This window comes from Portunus trituberculatus, chromosome 41 (genome assembly GCF_017591435.1).
Source record: "Portunus trituberculatus isolate SZX2019 chromosome 41, ASM1759143v1, whole genome shotgun sequence".
NCBI lineage: Eukaryota > Metazoa > Arthropoda > Malacostraca > Decapoda > Portunidae > Portunus > Portunus trituberculatus.
This window is the reverse complement of record NC_059295.1, coordinates 12,564,192-12,582,614: the sequence shown is the minus strand read 5'-3', so window position 1 is coordinate 12,582,614 and position 18,423 is coordinate 12,564,192. Positions and strand designations below refer to the sequence as shown.

General features: G+C 46.0%; 2 protein-coding genes across 3 annotated transcripts; one reads left to right on the top strand and one right to left on the bottom strand.

The window, feature by feature from the left end:
• On the top strand, window positions 1–768 carry LOC123516509. Of its 2 annotated transcripts, none has more exons than XM_045275916.1 (2): window positions 1–313; window positions 457–768. In XM_045275916.1, exons 1-2 carry the CDS (start codon window positions 37–39, stop codon window positions 492–494), a joined length of 315 nt encoding a protein of 104 aa, XP_045131851.1. In that variant the 5' UTR covers window positions 1–36; the 3' UTR covers window positions 495–768. The 2 variants fall into 2 exon arrangements, with proteins under 2 accessions (XP_045131851.1, XP_045131850.1); XM_045275915.1 differs by having other exon boundaries at window positions 1–316; window positions 460–768.
• A 1,151-nt stretch (window positions 769–1,919) lies between these two features.
• Window positions 1,920–7,753, bottom strand: LOC123516668. The gene is made up of 7 exons (XM_045276269.1): window positions 7,519–7,753; window positions 7,103–7,328; window positions 5,463–7,021; window positions 4,998–5,141; window positions 3,676–4,758; window positions 3,403–3,581; window positions 1,920–2,300 (listed from the first exon to the last, which is right to left on the bottom strand). Exons 1-7 carry the CDS (start codon window positions 7,751–7,753, stop codon window positions 1,920–1,922), a joined length of 3,807 nt encoding a protein of 1,268 aa, XP_045132204.1.
• Window positions 7,754–18,423: the final 10,670 nt, after the last annotated feature.

The window sequence follows — 18,423 nt, the reverse complement described above, 5'->3', positions numbered from 1 at the left end:
TGCTGCAAGGACTATCGTGTCACAACTATACCAGCCATGGGCAAGAGGTCACCGACCAAGAAACCAGCACGGGGCCGCGGCCGTGGTCGCAAGACACCCACACTGTCACCTTCACCTCTAGTCTCGGACGTCTTGGGTGATAGAGATGGGCGTGACTCATCTTCGCCACCGCGAAGAGATGCCTCCCCTGCAGGCTCCACCGCATCCTCTGCTGCATCGACCTCTACTCTACAACCACATGATATGAAAAAGAGAGCCAAGAAGACTCAGTTTTGTTTGGATCCTGAAGAAGAACAGATAATGTGTGACTTTGTGAGAGAAAATGACATACTGTGGAATGTAAAGAAGACTGACTACAGACGTGTTGACAAGAAAACCAAATTATGGGAAGATCAGGCTAAAATTATGGGAAAAACAGACAACAATGCGTTCTGGGCACGCTGTCCATTATACTAATGAATACAACGCGTGAGGAACGATCAGAGAACGAATGATAACGATCGCCTAACGTGCCTTTAACTTATCCCCAGCGTATGCATAACGTACTGGCCACACGCTGGCATACGTCGAGAATTTTGTGCATGCTCAAAAACTTCTCGCTGTCCCTGCGTACGACGACGTACGGCACCGTACGCCACCGTACTTCAACGTACCCTAACGATGGAGCAGCGTACCCATAACTTATTCAAGCGTATGCTGAGCGTGTGCCACCGTTTTCCATACGCTAGCCATACGTTCTCTAAAACGTTAAGGTGTGACAGGCCCATTAGGCAGGCGATGCACAGCATAATCAAATCAACAATAGCTATATTCAACAACAGTAATTTCACACATACAGATATAAGCAAAGAGGGCGATGGAAGGAAGGCATTTACGAGTTATTAAAAAAAAAAGTACGATGCATGCAATGCTTACTTTTTCTAGAGAAGTACCTACCGTTCTTTCACTGCTGCAGCGTCACACGTGACTGAGACTGACTGCTCGCTCAGGCGGACGCAGACTGTTCGGCGGCCAATACACATATTGTACATGAAAGCTACTCACTCGCACTACGGGCGAAATTTCACGAGTATAGGCGTTTTATGACTGCTCCTCGTTTTGTTACTATGTGATTAGTAGAATCTTTACTTACTGAGTCTTACTAACTAAAGTAAACTTAGTAAAGTAAATCCGTTACATTAATCAAAATAAAAATGTCACCATATGTGAATTATTAACATTTTTGTAAGACCCTCTGGCGACCCTCAAAAACACCCTCGCGACCCTAGTGTAGTGTTGTCTCCAGTGAGGGTAGGTGATATATAAACTCCAGGATGGTGGTGGTGAACAAAGGAGCTATATATTCACAACTGTAACACAAATACACACGTTTTAACAATAACGTCCCAACACAAACGAGGAATGGGTAACACAATACAACGCAAATTATTAAACACAAATATAAGAGACTCTTACAATCGCTGGTGACAGTGTAGAGGAAGGGGCAGGGACGGTGCGGTGGCAAGCAAGGTAGCTTGGTGTAGTGGCACCCTTAACCCTGGTGTGGGTGTGTGGTGGCGGTCGCCGCCCACTGTCGAGTGCCCCAGACTGCCGTGCTGGAGGTGCGAGATCACCTACCCTTTCTTCCACGTCTCCCAACGATTGTTAAACACTAACCGCCGGTGAACAATAACAATAAAAAAAAAAAATATAAAAAAAACACTGCAGGTTCAACTGGTGAGGAAATGCAAAGGGGACACTTTAGAAAAGCTATTTTAATAACCCATAATGATACTGACACACATAGATATAATATGAAACATATGAAACTGACATACACATATACATATAACACAGATATAAATACAACAATAAAGAACCCAACTTAATACCTAACAATAATCCTAAGCAAGCGGAGGAGGGGATGGTAGTGGAGTATGTTACGGGCGGGCCTTAACACTCTCCAATATTAAGAGTCCTCGAGGGGTAGTGTTCCATGTCCTCAATGCTTGTAGGTACTCTCTTGTCCATCTTCGGTTAAGATGGTCAGATATTCGTCTCCTATTACGCCACGCACGGTCCAATGTGGTTGTAGGTTCAACAGCTGGTGAGATCACTCCTTGTAGAGATGTTACGCCGAAGAGGAAGTGGGCAGGAGTTACAGCATCTTCCCCGTTATCACTTGTTAGGGGGCGAAGGTTCAAGTGGAATGCTAGCTCGCAGAAGGTGGCAACAAGCTCATCATAGGAGAGGTGACATTGGTGCAGGGTTATCTTGAGAGACTTCTTCACGCAGGCTACTAAAGGCCCTATCACACTGGCCTATGATACGCGGAACCAGGAACATCCGCTCTAGATAGCTGGAACTTGCCCGGGATTAGCGCAACCAAGTTGGGATGGCTTCATATCCATCCCGGTTCCCCGTATGCTATCCCAATGGAAAAGTAAACATGATATATGTAATAAAAACCTTTCATTTGAACAAAAAAAAAGTGACAAAATTTTTCATATTGGAATATTAAATAATATTTCATCAATTTAGAAAGGTAGTATATATATATATATATATATATATATATATATATATATATATATATATATATATATATATATATATATATATATATATATATATATATATATATATATATATATATATATATATATATATATATATATATATATATATATATATATATATATATATATATATATATATATATATATATATATATATATATATATATATATATATATATATATATATATATATATATATATATATATATATATATATATATATATATATATATATATATATATATATATATATATATATATATATATATATATATATATATATATATATATATATATATATATATATATATATATATATATATATCATGTCGATAGGTTGGGCTCATGGCAACCACCTCTGACTCTAAAGTTGCCATCACGCACGTCTCAGCTTTTCTCTGTTTTTTTTTTTTTTTTACTTACTTTTCTTTAACAAGAGGAAGTGCAAATGCAGTTCCTGGACAAAGCACAGGCTGAGGTATAAGTGACATGGTTTTGTTCTGGTTTATTTTGATTAGGCTTTGTCTTGGTTAGTGGGCCGTTTGCCTAGCATAACAAGAACACGGGCAGCTCGTGTGTGATAGTGTTCCTGGTTTCGTACCGAGAACCATGGCCCACGTTCCGCGTATCATAGGCCAGTGTGATAGCCCCTTAAGCGTTCCCAGAATCCTCCCCACCATGGCGAGGCTTCAGAGATGTAGCGCCAGCGTGTAGTGCGAGGAAGTAAGCCGGACAGCTTCTTAAACGACTTAGCATTGTCGCTGTAGATAAGGGATGGAGTACCCCGGAGTACAAAAAAACGTCTCAGTGCCAGTTGCAGATCATCTACACTCTGTCTCCTTACGAGTTCTAGATGAACGGCGCGCGTAGCCGCACAGGTTATAAGCAATCCCCACACTTTAGTTTCTCCAGGATCCACGTAAATCTGTCCAAAGTAGTCAAGAACGACCTTGTGCTCGAGCAGGTGCCGTTCTGAATTCTGGTAGTGATCCTTCCGCAGAGCGGTATGGCAGTCCTCGGTACCTTAGACATCGTCCACAAGAGTTAACTGTCCGCAAAACTGTCTTCCTCCTGACCATGTACTCCGCTGATAACAAAGCCAAGGTAGTTTGGGTACTTTGGTGGAAGCAGCGACGGTGGGCCTCATCTACTATGAGAGTGGTGATGTAACTGAGGTCTGGGAGGATGATGACTAAAGGCTCGTTGGTCAATAGAGTTGCCCTCAGTAATTCGTCTGTACAGAGACAAGGTCTCACCTTAGAAAGTGACGAGTGACAAGGTAAGAGAACTCCCTTCCGTAGTGCATCCATGTCAGCTGCATAAGTCTTTTCCTGTGCCAAACGGATCCAGAAATGAAGAGCTTCTCTTCGCTCGTCTGGGTAGAGCGGGCCAACCTTACGCTCCTCTAGTGGATGACGCAGATTATAACAGAAACGCCTTATCCATGCTGTACGGGTGACTGCCTGTTTGAGAGAAGAACAGTTAGTTAAAGTGAATGGTCCAGCTGGTAGGTCACAATTAGGCTCTGTGGTAACTGTTGTCACAATTTTAGAAGCTATAGTGTTAGTACTAGTCAAATCTGCTTTTGCGGTCTCACTTAGCTCAAGATCCTCCTCATTGCAAACAGGTGGCGGGGTAACAGGTGGGTTCAGTAAAAATTCTGGTCCTTTCCACCACAGGCTATTGGAAACCAGACTACTAAGGGAAATACCTCTGGTCCCTAAATCTGCAGGGTTGTCCAAGCTACTAACATGGTGCCACTCTTCTCGGCATGAAAACTCCAGGATTGAAGAGACTTGGTTCTTAACAAAAAGCTTGAGAGGTTTATCAGACTTAATCCAGCAGATAACATCCATAGAGTCGCTCCAGTAAGTTATGGTAGGTGGATGAAGGTCAAGTGCTTTGGAGACTGTGTTCATTAACTTAACGCCGATAAACGCCGCCATGAGCTCGAGGCGGGGAATGGTGAGGGACGGGTTAAGTGGAACTAATCTTCCTTTTGCCACCAGCAGACGTGACTCTCCACTTCCGACGGCGTAGATTGCGGTGCAATACGCCTGTTGAGATGCATCACAAAAGACGCAAAAGGTGGTAGATTGCTCCGCAAAGGCACCAGCACAACGAGGAAGTGGTACTTCCCTAATGTTAAGAGCATCTCCCCACCACTTGCGTACCTCTTCTTGGCAGGCTGGAGTTAGTTCTGTTGTTCACGTAGAGTTATTAGGATGCTTCCAGGTATCTTGAAAGATAGACTTACCCCAGATCAGCCATGGTGTTAACATTCCGAGGGATCAAAGGGCTTCGATATCAAGGAGAGGAGGTCCCGCTTCGTATTTGGTAAGGTGTCTTGCCTAGGTATGAGAACAATGAGCTGGTCCGTGTCCGAGTTCCATCCCATGCCGAGGATACTGGAAGTTTCTGATGGTATCCCAGTCATACGTGTTTTGTGAAGTTCCATGCCAGCTGCTGCGAAGAGTCTTCTTACTTCTTCCATTCCTTCATGTGCTTCTGCAACTGAAGGGAAGGTGAGGCATAAGTCGTCCATGTAGATACCGCGTTCAATCATGTGACGCAATCGTGGATCTATCCCAGGGTAATTGCATAGATGAGTAGAGATGGTGTGTAGCAACATGAAGGGTGAACACGAAAGGTCAAACGGGACTCTCTGAAACCTCAGAATCTTGTCATCCCACAGAAACTGAACATACTGTCGATCTTCTGCTCCGAGTAGTATCTGATGGAATGCAGATTTTATGTCACTCTGAAAACCAACGTTATTTAAACGAAAGTTTAAAAGAACGTACAACAGGCGGGTTAGGAGGTTTGAGCCAGGGTCGAGATATGAATTCAGACTTTTCCCATTACCATCCTTAGCTGAACCGTCAAATACTACCCTCAGCTTACCTTTTCTGTGTATGCCTCGGTGAGGCAAAAAGAATGCCGAGGGTTCTTGGTGTCTGGGGGCATACTCGATGATAGAGCTCTTGTACAGACTGGCTAGATGGTCATCATACTCTGAGAGGTCCTTGGCGTAAAGTCTAACACTCATTTTGTCTGTTCTGGCCTTTGTAGATCGTAAGTTGGTCACTGGTCTCTCATCTGATCTCCAAGCAAGGTCCATCTCGTAACGGTTTTCATTTTCATTCCATCTCGGCTGTGGGTACTTCTTGACATCGCTCACTTCTTGATCCGAAATCCCGAGACTATCGAGATCCCATAGAGAATTAACAGTCTTCCGGTAGTAAGACTGACGTGGAGGTAGGAGTTGAGAAATTTCAGTTCCCCCATGAACGACGTACCCGAAGACGGTTTCAATGGCTCTAAGGTCTTTTGAGATTGGAATCTGGTTCCAAAGAATGACATCATAGATTTGATCGGTCCCAATCAGTATATCTATATTTCCTGCGCTGAAGTCGTCCGCAAGTTGTATTTCCTCTAATCCAGGCCATGAAGGTAGCTTCCTTGGTGGTAGAGGAGCACACAAGTGATCCGTCTTCCACAAGTTAAAATCCAAAGAAGGACCACCATAACGACCCCTCAGGGTTATACGTACTTGGTCGTACGTTTGGATCTCCATCTTTTCTTGAAACCCGATACAGGCGAAGGTACCAGAACCGGTGATAGGGAATTGCAGGGCCTCAGCAACTGAAGTACGTATGTATGAAGAGTCAGAACCTCCATCTATAAGGAGCCTGACCAATCTAGTGTGGCCGCCATTAACTGCTACCACGAGTGCTGTACTACTATAGCAAAATTTACTGGTGGTAACGTTATACCTCTGTTCAGTCAGGTGCTGGTGGTGCTCAGTAATGTCGACTCCTTCACAAGTTGGGCCTGGGCTCGTTGCACATCCATCATATGCATTGGCACTCTTGATCCACTTCCATCTTGGTTCTGAAAAGGTATGGTTGGCCAAAATGTTGTGAGACTGTGAGGGATGGTACGGTGTGGCCAAAGGTGAGAGCTGTCTCAAATCTTGTCTGTGAAGCGATGAGTGATGTGGGTTGTCACAATAAGGGCATTTGTTACTGGTACAGGAGCGGTAGTTATGTGGCCCTAAACACTGGAAACAGAGGCCCGCTGACTTCACAATTGCCCAACGCTTATCTATAGACATTTTCCGGTACTGTTGACACTTAAACAGATCGTGTTGGCCACGGTTACAAGCTTTACAAACCCAGTCTTTCTTACTTACTGTTGTTGGTTGTTGTTGAAGGCTGAGCACACTTGTAACGCTCTTCCTTGGTGTTATTGGCGCTGCTGCTGATGGTGATGCCGCTGGGCTTGGGTATTTTCCTATGGGTGGCTGAGTAGACTCTAAACGGATGGTGACCTCCTTATCCAGAAAGTCTAGAAATCCCTGAAGATCCGAATCCGAAACCTTTTTCGAATCCTTGTAACGTGCCCATTGTAGTCTCCAAGATTCAGGAATCCGACTCTTTAGTACAGGCAGGAGCAGTTGACTGTAGATATCCTGGGAGACATTGAGTACCTCAAGAGCCCTGACTTCCGCGATGAGTTAGTCGACGAATTCTCTCAGAGACCTCAGGTTTTCTCCATCCTTAAAACGAGGAGTGTTCAGCAGGCTGTCCATCAAGGATTCTCTTCTACAAGCTTCGTTTCCAAATCTTCGATTCAAGAGGTTGACTGCAACATCGTAGTTATCGTTGGTAGTTGCTAAGCCTTGTAAGCACTTTGCTGCTTCTCCGATAACGTGTCCCTTGAGGTGAACAAACTTTTCCACGTTAGAATATTGTGGGTTGTTATAAACTGCAACCCTGAATAGATTCCAAAATTCAGGCCAAGCAAATACATCTCCATTAAAGGTGGGCAGACAGTTTACTAGTCTAGCGGTGGCACAAGAGGAGTTCGGTGAAGAATTCAAAATATCCTTATTTTCGATGGCCTTATCCAAACGAGAAAGCAAACGTTTGGATTTAAAGATAATTAAATTTCATGCATGTCCTTAATTTAAGGTGGTGAGAGTCGTCAGAAACATCATGTTCGTCGAGTTCCTCTTGGACCGTTTTCAGACGATTGAAGTGGTCTTCTGCTAGGTTAATGACATAAGCAAGGTCGTCTGCATCAGCCTTTTCCTTCTGGTTCCATAGCACCCGCAAATCGTGGATTATTTTAGTAGCCTTCGTCCGAGCTGCCGTTCTTTGACGCTTAAGGGTTTCAGTGTCCTCAGTCATCTTGCACAAGTAAGCACAATATCGATGTAATGCTCAAACGTCGCTCCGGTATCACAGGAGGAGGAGGAGGATTTGGTGTTAGGCGCCGCAACAGCATAGGTCATATGGCGCCGCATGAAACTATTTAATTACAACCAAAAGGGTTTAAAACAAATCGTAAAATAACTAAAACAAGTAAAAACGATAAAATTAATAGTAATTATAAACAAAAAGCTACAATAATATACATAAAACATTAAAATACATATAATAAAATTAAATAAAATTCACAGCTTTGGGAGAAGGCCAGCTTCTCCCAAAAATCTAAAAACGTCATGGCCTTGGGCCAGACACTTTGGTCCAAGGACCTTTGAGATATAATAGACACCGCTATCTCTACCGCGACAGCGGTAGAGGTAGCGGTGTCGTAACTCTATCAAACTAGGGCACTCTACCAATAGGTGCCGCACGGTAAGCGGCACCAGGCAGTCATCACAGTAAGGTTGAGGGTCCCTGGTCAACAGGTACCTCTGTGTAAGGTACGTGTGACCTATACGCAGTCGCGCCAATAAAGTCTGTAAACGTCGATCTCGAACATGGGTGTATGTCCAGTGAGGGATAGAGGAAATAGTGATCTCTCCCATTTTCGAGGTTGCGACCCCCGTTAGCCATCTCCTCTGCCAGATTGCTGCAACTGCCTCACGAATTAGAGGAAAGACATCTCGAAACGGAACAGACGCAGGAGATGGAGCGCGACTTGCTGCCTCTTTAGCGAGGCGATCTGCGTGTTCATTCCCTGGAACACCAACGTGACCAGGAACCCAACAGAACCCAACACGATATCCTCGTTGTGTAAGAAGGTATAGCCACTCCAGGGCTGATAAAACCAAAGGGTTAAAGGATATAGTGCAGAGAGAGAAGTAAGAGCACTGCGACAGTCACTAAAAATTGTAAAAGACGAAACCGGTAGAGTAAAAATTATTTGTAAAGCTAGGACTATGGCAGACAGCTCCGCAGTAAAACGGATGCCACTGAAGGAAGGCTGCCAGACCGATAAAAGAGGAAAACCACACTAAATCCAACGCCTGAGTCGGATTTGGAGCCATCAGTAAAAACAGGGATATCATCAGAATGCATAAAAAAGTGTTCTAAAAACCGTGTGTGGGACAGAGCTGGCAGAAAATCCTTCTTGCCATCCATGGCAGGGCATAATGAGATAACAGGAAGCTGCCAATAACCAACTCGCGGGAGACGGAAAGAGTACACAGGAGTGGGGTCGATAGATAACTCTGCCATGAGATTTGCAACACGTAGGCCAAAAGGTTTAGGGAGACTCGGTCGAGTGACATACGCCTGCGAGCGCGAGTCCCGCAACATTGACACACAGGGGACAAAATCAGGCAGACGGTGGGTGCGAAACCAACACCGGAGCATCGAAGATTGGCGCCGGAGGTCGAGCGGCCAGAAACCAGCATCCACTAGAAGGCTAGGTATTGGAGATGTCCGAAATGCACCCGTAGCCAAGCGGACCCCAGCATGATGCACGGGGTCAAGCGAGCGTAGTCGTGCATCTGTTGCGGATGAGTAGATCTCACAGCCGTATTCCAGCTTCGGAAGTATGAGTGTACGGTGAAGCAACAGCAACGTGTCCCTGTCCGCACCCCAAGAGGTATGACTTAAAACCCGAAGAAGGGATAGTGCCTGCCGACAAGACGCCTTAAGAGAGCGAAAATGGGGAACCCAGGTGAGACGGTTGTCAAATAAAAGGCCAAGATATCGAGTCGCCTCCACGCATGAGAGGCGTCTATTGGCGAGGTATAAATCCGGGTCTGGATGGACACCACGGTTGCGACAAAATGCATGGCTACGGTCTTCGAGGTGGAGAATCGAAAACCGTTCATGTTGGCCCAACTGGACACCCTATTGATCGCCAGTTGGAGCTTGCGCTCAATCAGTGACATCCTAGAAGCAGCAAAGAGATGCACAAGTCGTCCACATATAAAGAACTGTGAACGCCATCCGGTAGAGTATCTATAACACCATTTATTGCAACTGCGAATAGCGTAACACTAAGAATACTTCCCTGTGGGACACCGTCATTTAAAGCTGTAGCATCGGAGAGAACACTCCCAACTCGAACCCGTAAAAAACGTCTGGATAAAAACTGCTGGATAAAAATAGGAAGGTGGCCCCGAAGGCCAAAATTAAACAAAGACTGTAAAATGCCATGACACCAAGCCGTGTCGTAGGCCTTCTCCAGGTCAAAAAAGACTGTTACTTGATGGTGGTGATTAGCGAAGGCCTCACAAATGGAAGACTCTAGGGATAAAAGAGCATCAGTAGTAGACCTCATCTTTCGGAAGCCGTACTGTACCGGTGACAAGTACTTCCCCTCTCCAAATACCACATGAGTCTTATATTTACCATCTTTTCTAACACTTTGCAAATACAGGACGTTAAAGATATAGGACGGTAGTTCGTAGCCTGGAGATTATCTTTCCCAGGCTTCGGAAATGGGAGAACCACTGCCACAGCCCAAGAAGATGGAAAGTCACCGGTATGCCAAATCATATTATAAAGATTTAAAAGAAAGTTAAAAGCAGTGTCAGACATGTGGCGCAAGAAGGCATAAGGTATATCATCTGGCCCAGGAGAAGAGTCGTGACACTGGGACAAAGCGGTCCGCAACTCGGAAGCAGAGAAAGGGACATTATAAGACTCCTCCAGCGGAAGAAAAGTTTATGCCGAGAGATTCCATTCTCTGGCGGTGACGTGCGCCCGGAGCTGCAGGATGCCTCTGGGAAACACTGGCAAAGTGCTCCGCGAAGAGGTCAGCGACATTCCTAGGGTCTGCCACCGTTCGCCCAGCAGACAACAAAATTGGTGGGGAAGGAGCAGAATACTTCCCAGCAATTCGGCGGACTTTGTTGAAGACATCCGTAAGAGGGTGCGGACGTTTATGGAAGAGACATAGGCTTTCCACGAGGCTCTTTGTGCCTCTTTCAAAATGCGGCGGGCCCGAGCTCGGCATCGCCGAAAAGCTTCCAGGCACTGCGGGTCCCCACGATGTCGCCGGAGACGAGAGAAAGCTGCCCGTTTCTCTTTACCGCTGCAGTGCATGCTGCGTTCCACCAAGGAACGGGACGCTTAGTAAAGCGACCTGACGTCCTAGGGATTGTCTGAAGGGCTAAAGAAATAAAAAATCAGTAAAATAATCAACAGCCTCAGCACAAGTAGAAAAGTCAGCCAGCGGACGAATAAAAGAGCTAAGGTCTGTGAATCGACGCCAATCTGCCTTGTCTAAAACCCAGCGTGGTGGCCGGGACTGTGGCTCAGATTTCACAGATTGCAATAAAATCGGAAAGTGGTCACTACCGTGTAAATCCGGTAGGACTCGCCAATTAAAATCAAGGAAAGAATTAGATGTACAAAGAGAAAGATCGATAGCTGTAAAAGTCCCAGTAGGAGTGTGGAAATGTGTAACATCCCCAGAATTTAAAATCTCCAATCCCTCATCCTCAATAAAAGAACCGATTAAAACCCCACGAGGATTACTAGCACCTTCATCCCACAATGGGTGACGGCCGTTAAAATCTCCCAACAAAAGAAAAGGCGGAGTCAGCTGACGCACCAGGCCGTCAAGCTCACCCCTGGAGACAGGAAGCCGAGGAGGAGATATAAACTGCAGATGGTGTACAGTCGTCCCATAAAGACCTTAACAGCAACCACCTGAAGGGAGAGTTAAGTTGTACCGGGATAACAGGTATATCCTGACGGACTAGAATAGCTGTGCCACCGTGGTGGCCCTGGTCAGGGAAAGGAGTGTTAAAAAGCACGATAGCCAGGAGGACTAGAATAAGTACTATCACCTATCATAGTCTCTTGTAGAGCTACACAGGCTGGAGAGAACTCCGACAGCAAAGCTCGGAGTTCCCCCCACGAGGCGCGAAGGCCTCTACAGTTCCATTGTAGAAGCTTGAAGACGACTATTTGGGTGCAGTGGACGAGCGAGCCTTTTGAGGCTGCCCGTGACTGACCTGACTAGAAATAATCAAACGACGAGAAGACACCGGGAATTGAGGTGTGCCGGGTCGTTGGACCTCAGCCTTTCGGCTTATCGGTGGGTGATGCGAACTATCATCACTTTTACTGGTCCTCGGAGGACGAGGATCAGGCAGGACTGCACTTTCCGATACAGTTGGTCCACGAGGGACGGCTATGACAATATCATCGGACGTCTCCATGCTCAGACCGTCCTCATCATAAGAAGCCCGATCTGAGACGGAGGGCGTCACAGAAGGCTGGACAGAAACTACTGGAGCTACCCTAGCAGAGCGGTCCCTGGAGGACTCACGATTATAAGCACCGGGAGAAAACTTAGACTGCTTATGCTGAGCTAAATCTAACGACTCCGCAGAGCCGCGGTGCCGCTTAGTTAGACCCTTGAAAGGCTTAGGAGATACAGGTGGCAAATGGACATCTACTACATGGGTGACTTTGTTCAAGTCCGTATTTTTCTCGTCACTTCTAAGAGATGACTCAACCGAGTCATCAGCCAAAATGGCAAACCTGTTAGCCAGATAAACAGTACCACCCGCCCCAACAGAGCGAGAGGTAGCAGGAGGAGTTGTCTTCGGACCGGCAGACTCAGCCGAAGAGCGAGCGGCCAATGAAGCATAGGATGTCGCACCAGTACCATCCTTCTGGCGGTACAGGAGTTCACGGCGGGCGCTACCGAGGCTGATAAACTGACTATTGGCAAGCTGTAGAATGTCCTGCTCCAGGCGATACCTGGGGCATTGCCTGGAACGTACCTGGTGAGCATCACGACAATGAAAACAATAAGCTGCACCATTGCAATGCTCCTCTGAATGCGAGTCGAGTGCAGAGCAATTACCACATCGGGAAGCTTCCTTACACGAGCTTTTCCCGTGACCGTACCCATAGCATGAGAAGCACTGAAGAGGGCGAGAAACAAAGCGCCTCACCCTAAGGTTGATAGGACCGATATTAACACGGTCAGGAAGGGTGGACCCAAAAAAATGTGAGAAGGACCATGTTGGAGGAGTTCCTCATCTTAGTCACCTTTTGTACTGAGCTAGGGCACATTGCTAGTATTTCCTCTTCTGGGAATTCATAGAGGTCTTGGCTATAAACACAACCTTTGCTATAGTTAAAGGTGGGATGAGCCTTAACAGTCTCAAACATGCTGTCAGAAGGGCATGGGAGATGTTGCAACATCCTAGCTTGCGTAAGATCTTTTGCTCGCACAAGCACCCCCTTCCCATACTTTTTCAGATTCCCTCAGGAATCGTGCCGATTTCTTTGGACAGGTACCAGGAGGCATGGATGAAATTCCCACACCCATTTCTATAGTTTTCAAAAACATTTGGGATGTAATCCATGTCACTGTCTGAAATATTACGTGACTGGAGAAATTCAGTTTTAAAGCCATGGCCGGCGAGGGGCAGAGATGCTACATGTTCATAAGCTAAACGAGCTTCATCACATAACATAAACGTTACATAGCAGCGGTTAGAAGGAAAGTCCTTATCATAAACCAGTCGAATGCGAACAACCGTACCATACGCCTTGAGAAGTGAGTGCAAGGCATGATAGGAAAATGATGGATTAACATTTACCATCACAAGAGAGTCATATGCAGCAGAAATGTATCCCTCAAAAGAACTTCCAGAACAGGAGACTGCTGTGGGAGGCCCTTGTGGAGGGGAATCCTCCTCCCTACTCAGACCTGAAGATGACGTCTCGTGGGCCAGGTCAGCCACCTCACGAGAACCTGAATGTTTTTTGTGATCACCTACCCTTCCACGTCCCCCAACGATTGTTAAACATCCTTTGGTAACAGGTAACAAGTTACAATTATAATACCTAGTTTGGGTCGCGACCCTGGGGTTGGGAAGCACTGCTTTAGAGAGTAGGTTTGAGGAATCAGCCAAACAAAACCCAAGATATAGCATCCTATCGGGTCGGGCGGGCAGGGCATGAAGTACCTCAGTGACGCAGTTAAAATGTTCGTGAAATTATGATCAAACATCATACTTGGTAAGTATTCGTTTAATCTTACAATTTCACCTCACGACATTTTAACTGACGTCACCACGGTACTCCATGAGAGCTTCAGAGTGATTCCTCAAACCACAAGCAAAAACCATAAGCCCTAAAGAAACCAAAGCCCGAGTCAGGCTACAAAGGAACAAGCAAAAAATGGAATCTATGATACCAACCAAAAATTTTATTTGTCTGAACTGCCCAAAAGTAGATGCAGAAAAGACAAGGCAAAACAGTCACAAAACAAGAGACATGTAGCCTACACATAACCAAAGGACTGGAAGAAAACAAAGTTGTGACACAAAAACACAGAGGCCCTATCCTGGGAATAATTTCACAATACAGAAAAAGTATGACAAAAGTCTATTATACATAAAGTCAACCCAAATAAAACATGACAAATAAACCCAGTCATGTGACAAAAAAAAAAAAAATCAATGCACAGTGAAAAAACCCAGAATCCGAGAACAAAAGACCACACAGGGTCCACCAGCAAATGCATGTTAAAAAGTAAACCAAGAACCAGAAGGCAAAATCACGTGTAAACACACAAACACATAAGAAATGGAAGTTATGAAAGAACTGCACTTGCAAAAAGGTTACTAGGCTGGATTGTCTTTCTGTAGAATTTCACGAAAGTGGACTCTCTAGCCCATCCCACAGCAGAAATAATAGTGGCCAGAGGAAGCTGGACGAGGCAGACCTGGTGGAATGAGGGGAAAAAATAGATAGATCAACGCCTGCAGCTCGCATAATATCTCACGTCCAACGGCGCAAGGAGCCCCGGGAAGCTAATCTTGCTGGCGGTTTAGTAGTAATGAAGAACCTAGTGATCAATCCCCGTGAAGACTTGGCTCTCTCTAGGTAGTCAGTAATGGTTGGGTAAACACAAATGGAAATATCTGGGGTGTAAGCATCAAAATTTATCTCAGACAAATGATCACCTGGCCTAGAAGTCTTCAACAAATCACCTATCTTAAAAGTGACACTGGAGGCAGAAACACACATATTCCTAATGTCAAGGAGGTGTAAAGTTTGGCCACTTTGGCCAGATGTCAGTAGCATTAAGATTACCAGCTTCCTGAACAATTGAATAGGAGATAAAGCATTGTTGGGACCTAGCTTCTGTAAAGAAGGTCTCTCCAGAAAAACTCCTTTCAAAAAACCTGCTGACTAGCGGATGCTGTCCTGCAGGCTGACCTTGGACCGAGGCGATGGCAGAAATAGCCGAATGCTATTCATGGAACTATAATTGCGCCCTTATCCCTTCCGAAATTCAGATAACAAAAAATCCAACAAAGCACCTATAGATGGGTAAAATGGATCAATTTCCCGTTCGCCACAAAAAAGCATCCATCTTTTGATATGTGCCCCATATTGAAGCTTTGTACTGGCCCTCCATGACTTAAGGAGAAAGTAGGCAGCCCCTGACGAAACGCCCTGACGGCTGAAGGAATGCCTGATAATAACATCACAGTCAAAACTAGCTTCCGACCCTGGGGATGAGAAAGAGAAGGGTCCTGTGGTAGAAAAATGGGGTTGGGAGGCAGCAAGAAAGGAGGGGCTGCCAACAGTTGCAGGGCCCTCGGAAACCAAACTTGGGTTGACCATAGGGGCAGAATGGCAAGAACTGTCGCCCCCTCCACCTGGACCCTGCAAATGACGCTGAAAGGGGGAAAAGCATAAAGGTTTCCAGTGGACCAAGAAATGGTAAAGGCATTAACATAAGTTGCAGTCAGGTCTGGCCGCCAAGAAACATACACTGGTAACTGGGCATTAATGCAAGTGGCAAAAAGGTCAATGTCAGGTGTAAAGAATTTACCACAAACTAATTTGAAAATCTCAGGGTGGAGCATCCATTCCGCATCTAAGTTCCGAATACGTGATTCAAAATCAGCCTCCGCATTATGTAACCCTTTCACATGTTCAGCAGATAAAGTGATTCCTCTAGACTCTGCCTAAGCAAAAATTTCCTCTATGACTGCATTAAGACTGGGCTTAGTACTACCAACCCGACCTAACCCAACAACTGTGGCGATGTTGTCAGACCTAAGCCGGACATGAGTGTCCCGGTGATTCTTACAGAGAGACGACAGGCCCATTAATATGGCTTTTAATTCTAAAACATTAATGTGGTCCAGTTCCTCCTGAGCCCAATGACCACCTGTCTTGACAGTACCCATACTAGCACCCCAACCAGTCAAGGAAGCATCTGCGTACAGCTCTAACTGTGGGAAGGAAGGACGAAGAGACTTCGTTTGGCAATTGATGTTGTGGACTCACCAATGTATAAGGTCCCTAACATGTGAATCTAAATTAATTGTAGCAGAATAATCACCATGATTCCAAGTCAGTTCACGATTCCTAATGATCTCTAAATATTTATACCTTAATGAGGCCAATTCCACTGTCGGATCAGCAGCCACTGTCATTCCAATAAAAGAAGCTAGATCATGTAAGGTAACTACCTCATGGCACAAAAATGCCAAACCTTGTCTCCTAATGCATTCCTTCCTGCGTAGAGGCAAGGCAACAGTCATATTAATAGAGTTAAGGATGAAGCCGAGAAACTCCATCTCCTGAGGCATGGAGTATCTCTGCGTCCCCCTTCCTTGGGACGCCCTTTGGCCTAAAAAAGGCCGAACATGGTACCGTGAACCCGTGCGCTGAGGAAGGGCCGCCACTGCTGGTAGTGGCCAGGACGTCTGGAAAACTGCCTAGAAGTAGCCAGGCGTCAGTTCCGAAAGGGACGAAAAAGTGGCCTGCCTAGCTTCCGCGTCTTGTGGATTTCCTCACACTTTTTCACAACATCAAATGGGAAAAGCTCATCCCGACCAACCTCACACTCTCATTTGCACAGGTCGGTCATGGCAGGGTCGTGCACGTGGAGGCGAGCAACCTCTTTCCGCAAATGGTTAAGGTAATTCACTACCGAAGTCATGAGCCTGAGACTGCTGTTAAGGCCATCTAAATAGCCATGGAGGGGTTTGCCCTTCTTCTCACCGATGTCGCTGATGCACTGGACCACCGGCACCAAGGCCTTGCAGAGTAAACCATTCGCATAGAACAGGCAGGCATCCACTAAACGGCCACCCACACTCATAGCTTTCGTAACTGCTGCGTTGGTTACAGGAACTGCCAAGTTAGGCACATTACTTGATAACTTAATCTTGTCACAAGTCAGCTTAATGTCGTCAGACGTGGGGCGGCGCCGGAGACTGGAGTTTAGAATAGAAGCAAAGCACTCTACTAACGGCTCGCCCTTCTCCTCCTCACCGTGAAAATGGCCCGACAACTCCTTCAAGGCCCTGCTAAAGTCACAGTCATCCTCGTCGGGGGCGACGTTCAGCAAGTCTAACTCATCCAAGGGATCCGGGTCATCCTCGGGGGCATTCACCGTCCTCACACTCTGAGGACGAAACCTCCTGAAACCCAGCAAAGTCAGGAGGACCGCTGGCCGACGAAGCAGGCCCTGCGCCCTTATCCAGCCTCTCCATTAAGCCTGTAAGTAAGGCGCTGATGCGGTCAAACTTATCATCCGTCGGTGGGGCCTGAACTGGAGTAGCGCTGACATCACTAGGCCCGGCAAGGGAGGGCAGATCAGCCATGTCAGACCGAGACTGACCACGACGTCTCTCAGGACAGTCCCTCCTCCTTTTGGAGTCCTTCCCCACATCACGTCTTTTCTTATGCACAAACCCAGACGCTGAGGAGGGGGACGACCGAGCCGGTCTAGAGTCCTCCTGATCCGCCATGTTACTGCGAACCAAAACATAGCTCCAGGTCACATAACAGAGTTTAGGAACTAAAAATTACTCGTCATAAATATAAAAATAAAACACCAGGTTCCCAACGGCCACAGAAAAGAAATAAAGCAATCTGAAGAAACTTAAAGTAGGCCGAGCTCCAAGGAGCAATGAGGAAAACAACAATGGTCGTGATAAGAAACCAGAACATGATCCAAGCAACTATCCATCATTGTTTCCAGGACCCGAGGGCCACATAATCATATATGCAATGATCCGAGGATCATGCCTTCACCAAAGTGCACAAATAAAAAGGGGTGAAGCCTACCAGGCGAAACTCCGAGGAGAATACCGGTGAGAACAGCGCCACGTACAGCGGGGAGCCGCTGAGAGCAGTGTGCTGGGCGGGGTGTGGAAGCGAACTGACGTGGGGAATGGATGGCGATCGTCTCATGGAGTCCCGTGGTGACGTCAGTTAAAATGTCGTGAGATGAAACTAGAATATTATTTCCCCGCGTGGGTTCTAAAATGACTTGCTTTAAAAAATGATCCTGTATGACCTTAATGAAATCATCTGCTTCCCTGTTACCCACCATCAAGCTCCAATCAACATTCCTATAGTTAAAATCCCCTACCACACATACCTTACTGTACCTAGCTGCTCTATTTATTTCCTCCCATAGGGAAGAGTTTATTTGGTCTGAAGCATTTGGTGGCCTGTACACTAAACCCATTACTACTGATTGAGACCCATCCTTAATATCTACCCATAGAGACTGTTTTGCTGTCTGTCTTAATTCTGCTGTTTATGCAACATTGCAGTGTGTCCTTGACGTACAAGGCCACTCTTCTCCCTCTTCTGTTTTCCCTGTCCTT

What these genes read in the sequence shown, in the direction of transcription:
- LOC123516668 (XM_045276269.1), bottom strand. Translation starts at nt 7,753, where the DNA reads ATGACTGAGGACACTGAAACCCTTAAGCGTCAAAGAACGGCAGCTCGG. An exon ending in CATGGAACTTCACAAAACAC is followed by an intron (nt 4,759 to 4,997) that starts GTATGACTGGGA and finishes CGTGAACAACAG; the next exon opens with AACTAACTCCAGCCTGCCAA. An exon ending in GCGCCGTTCATCTAGAACTC is followed by an intron (nt 2,301 to 3,402) that starts GTAAGGAGACAG and finishes CGCGTATCATAG; the next exon opens with GCCAGTGTGATAGGGCCTTT.
- LOC123516509 (XM_045275916.1), top strand. Translation starts at nt 37, where the DNA reads ATGGGCAAGAGGTCACCGACCAAGAAACCAGCACGGGGCCGCGGCCGT. An exon ending in ACAGATAATGTGTGACTTTG is followed by an intron (nt 314 to 456) that starts TGAGAGAAAATG and finishes CCATTATACTAA; the next exon opens with TGAATACAACGCGTGAGGAA.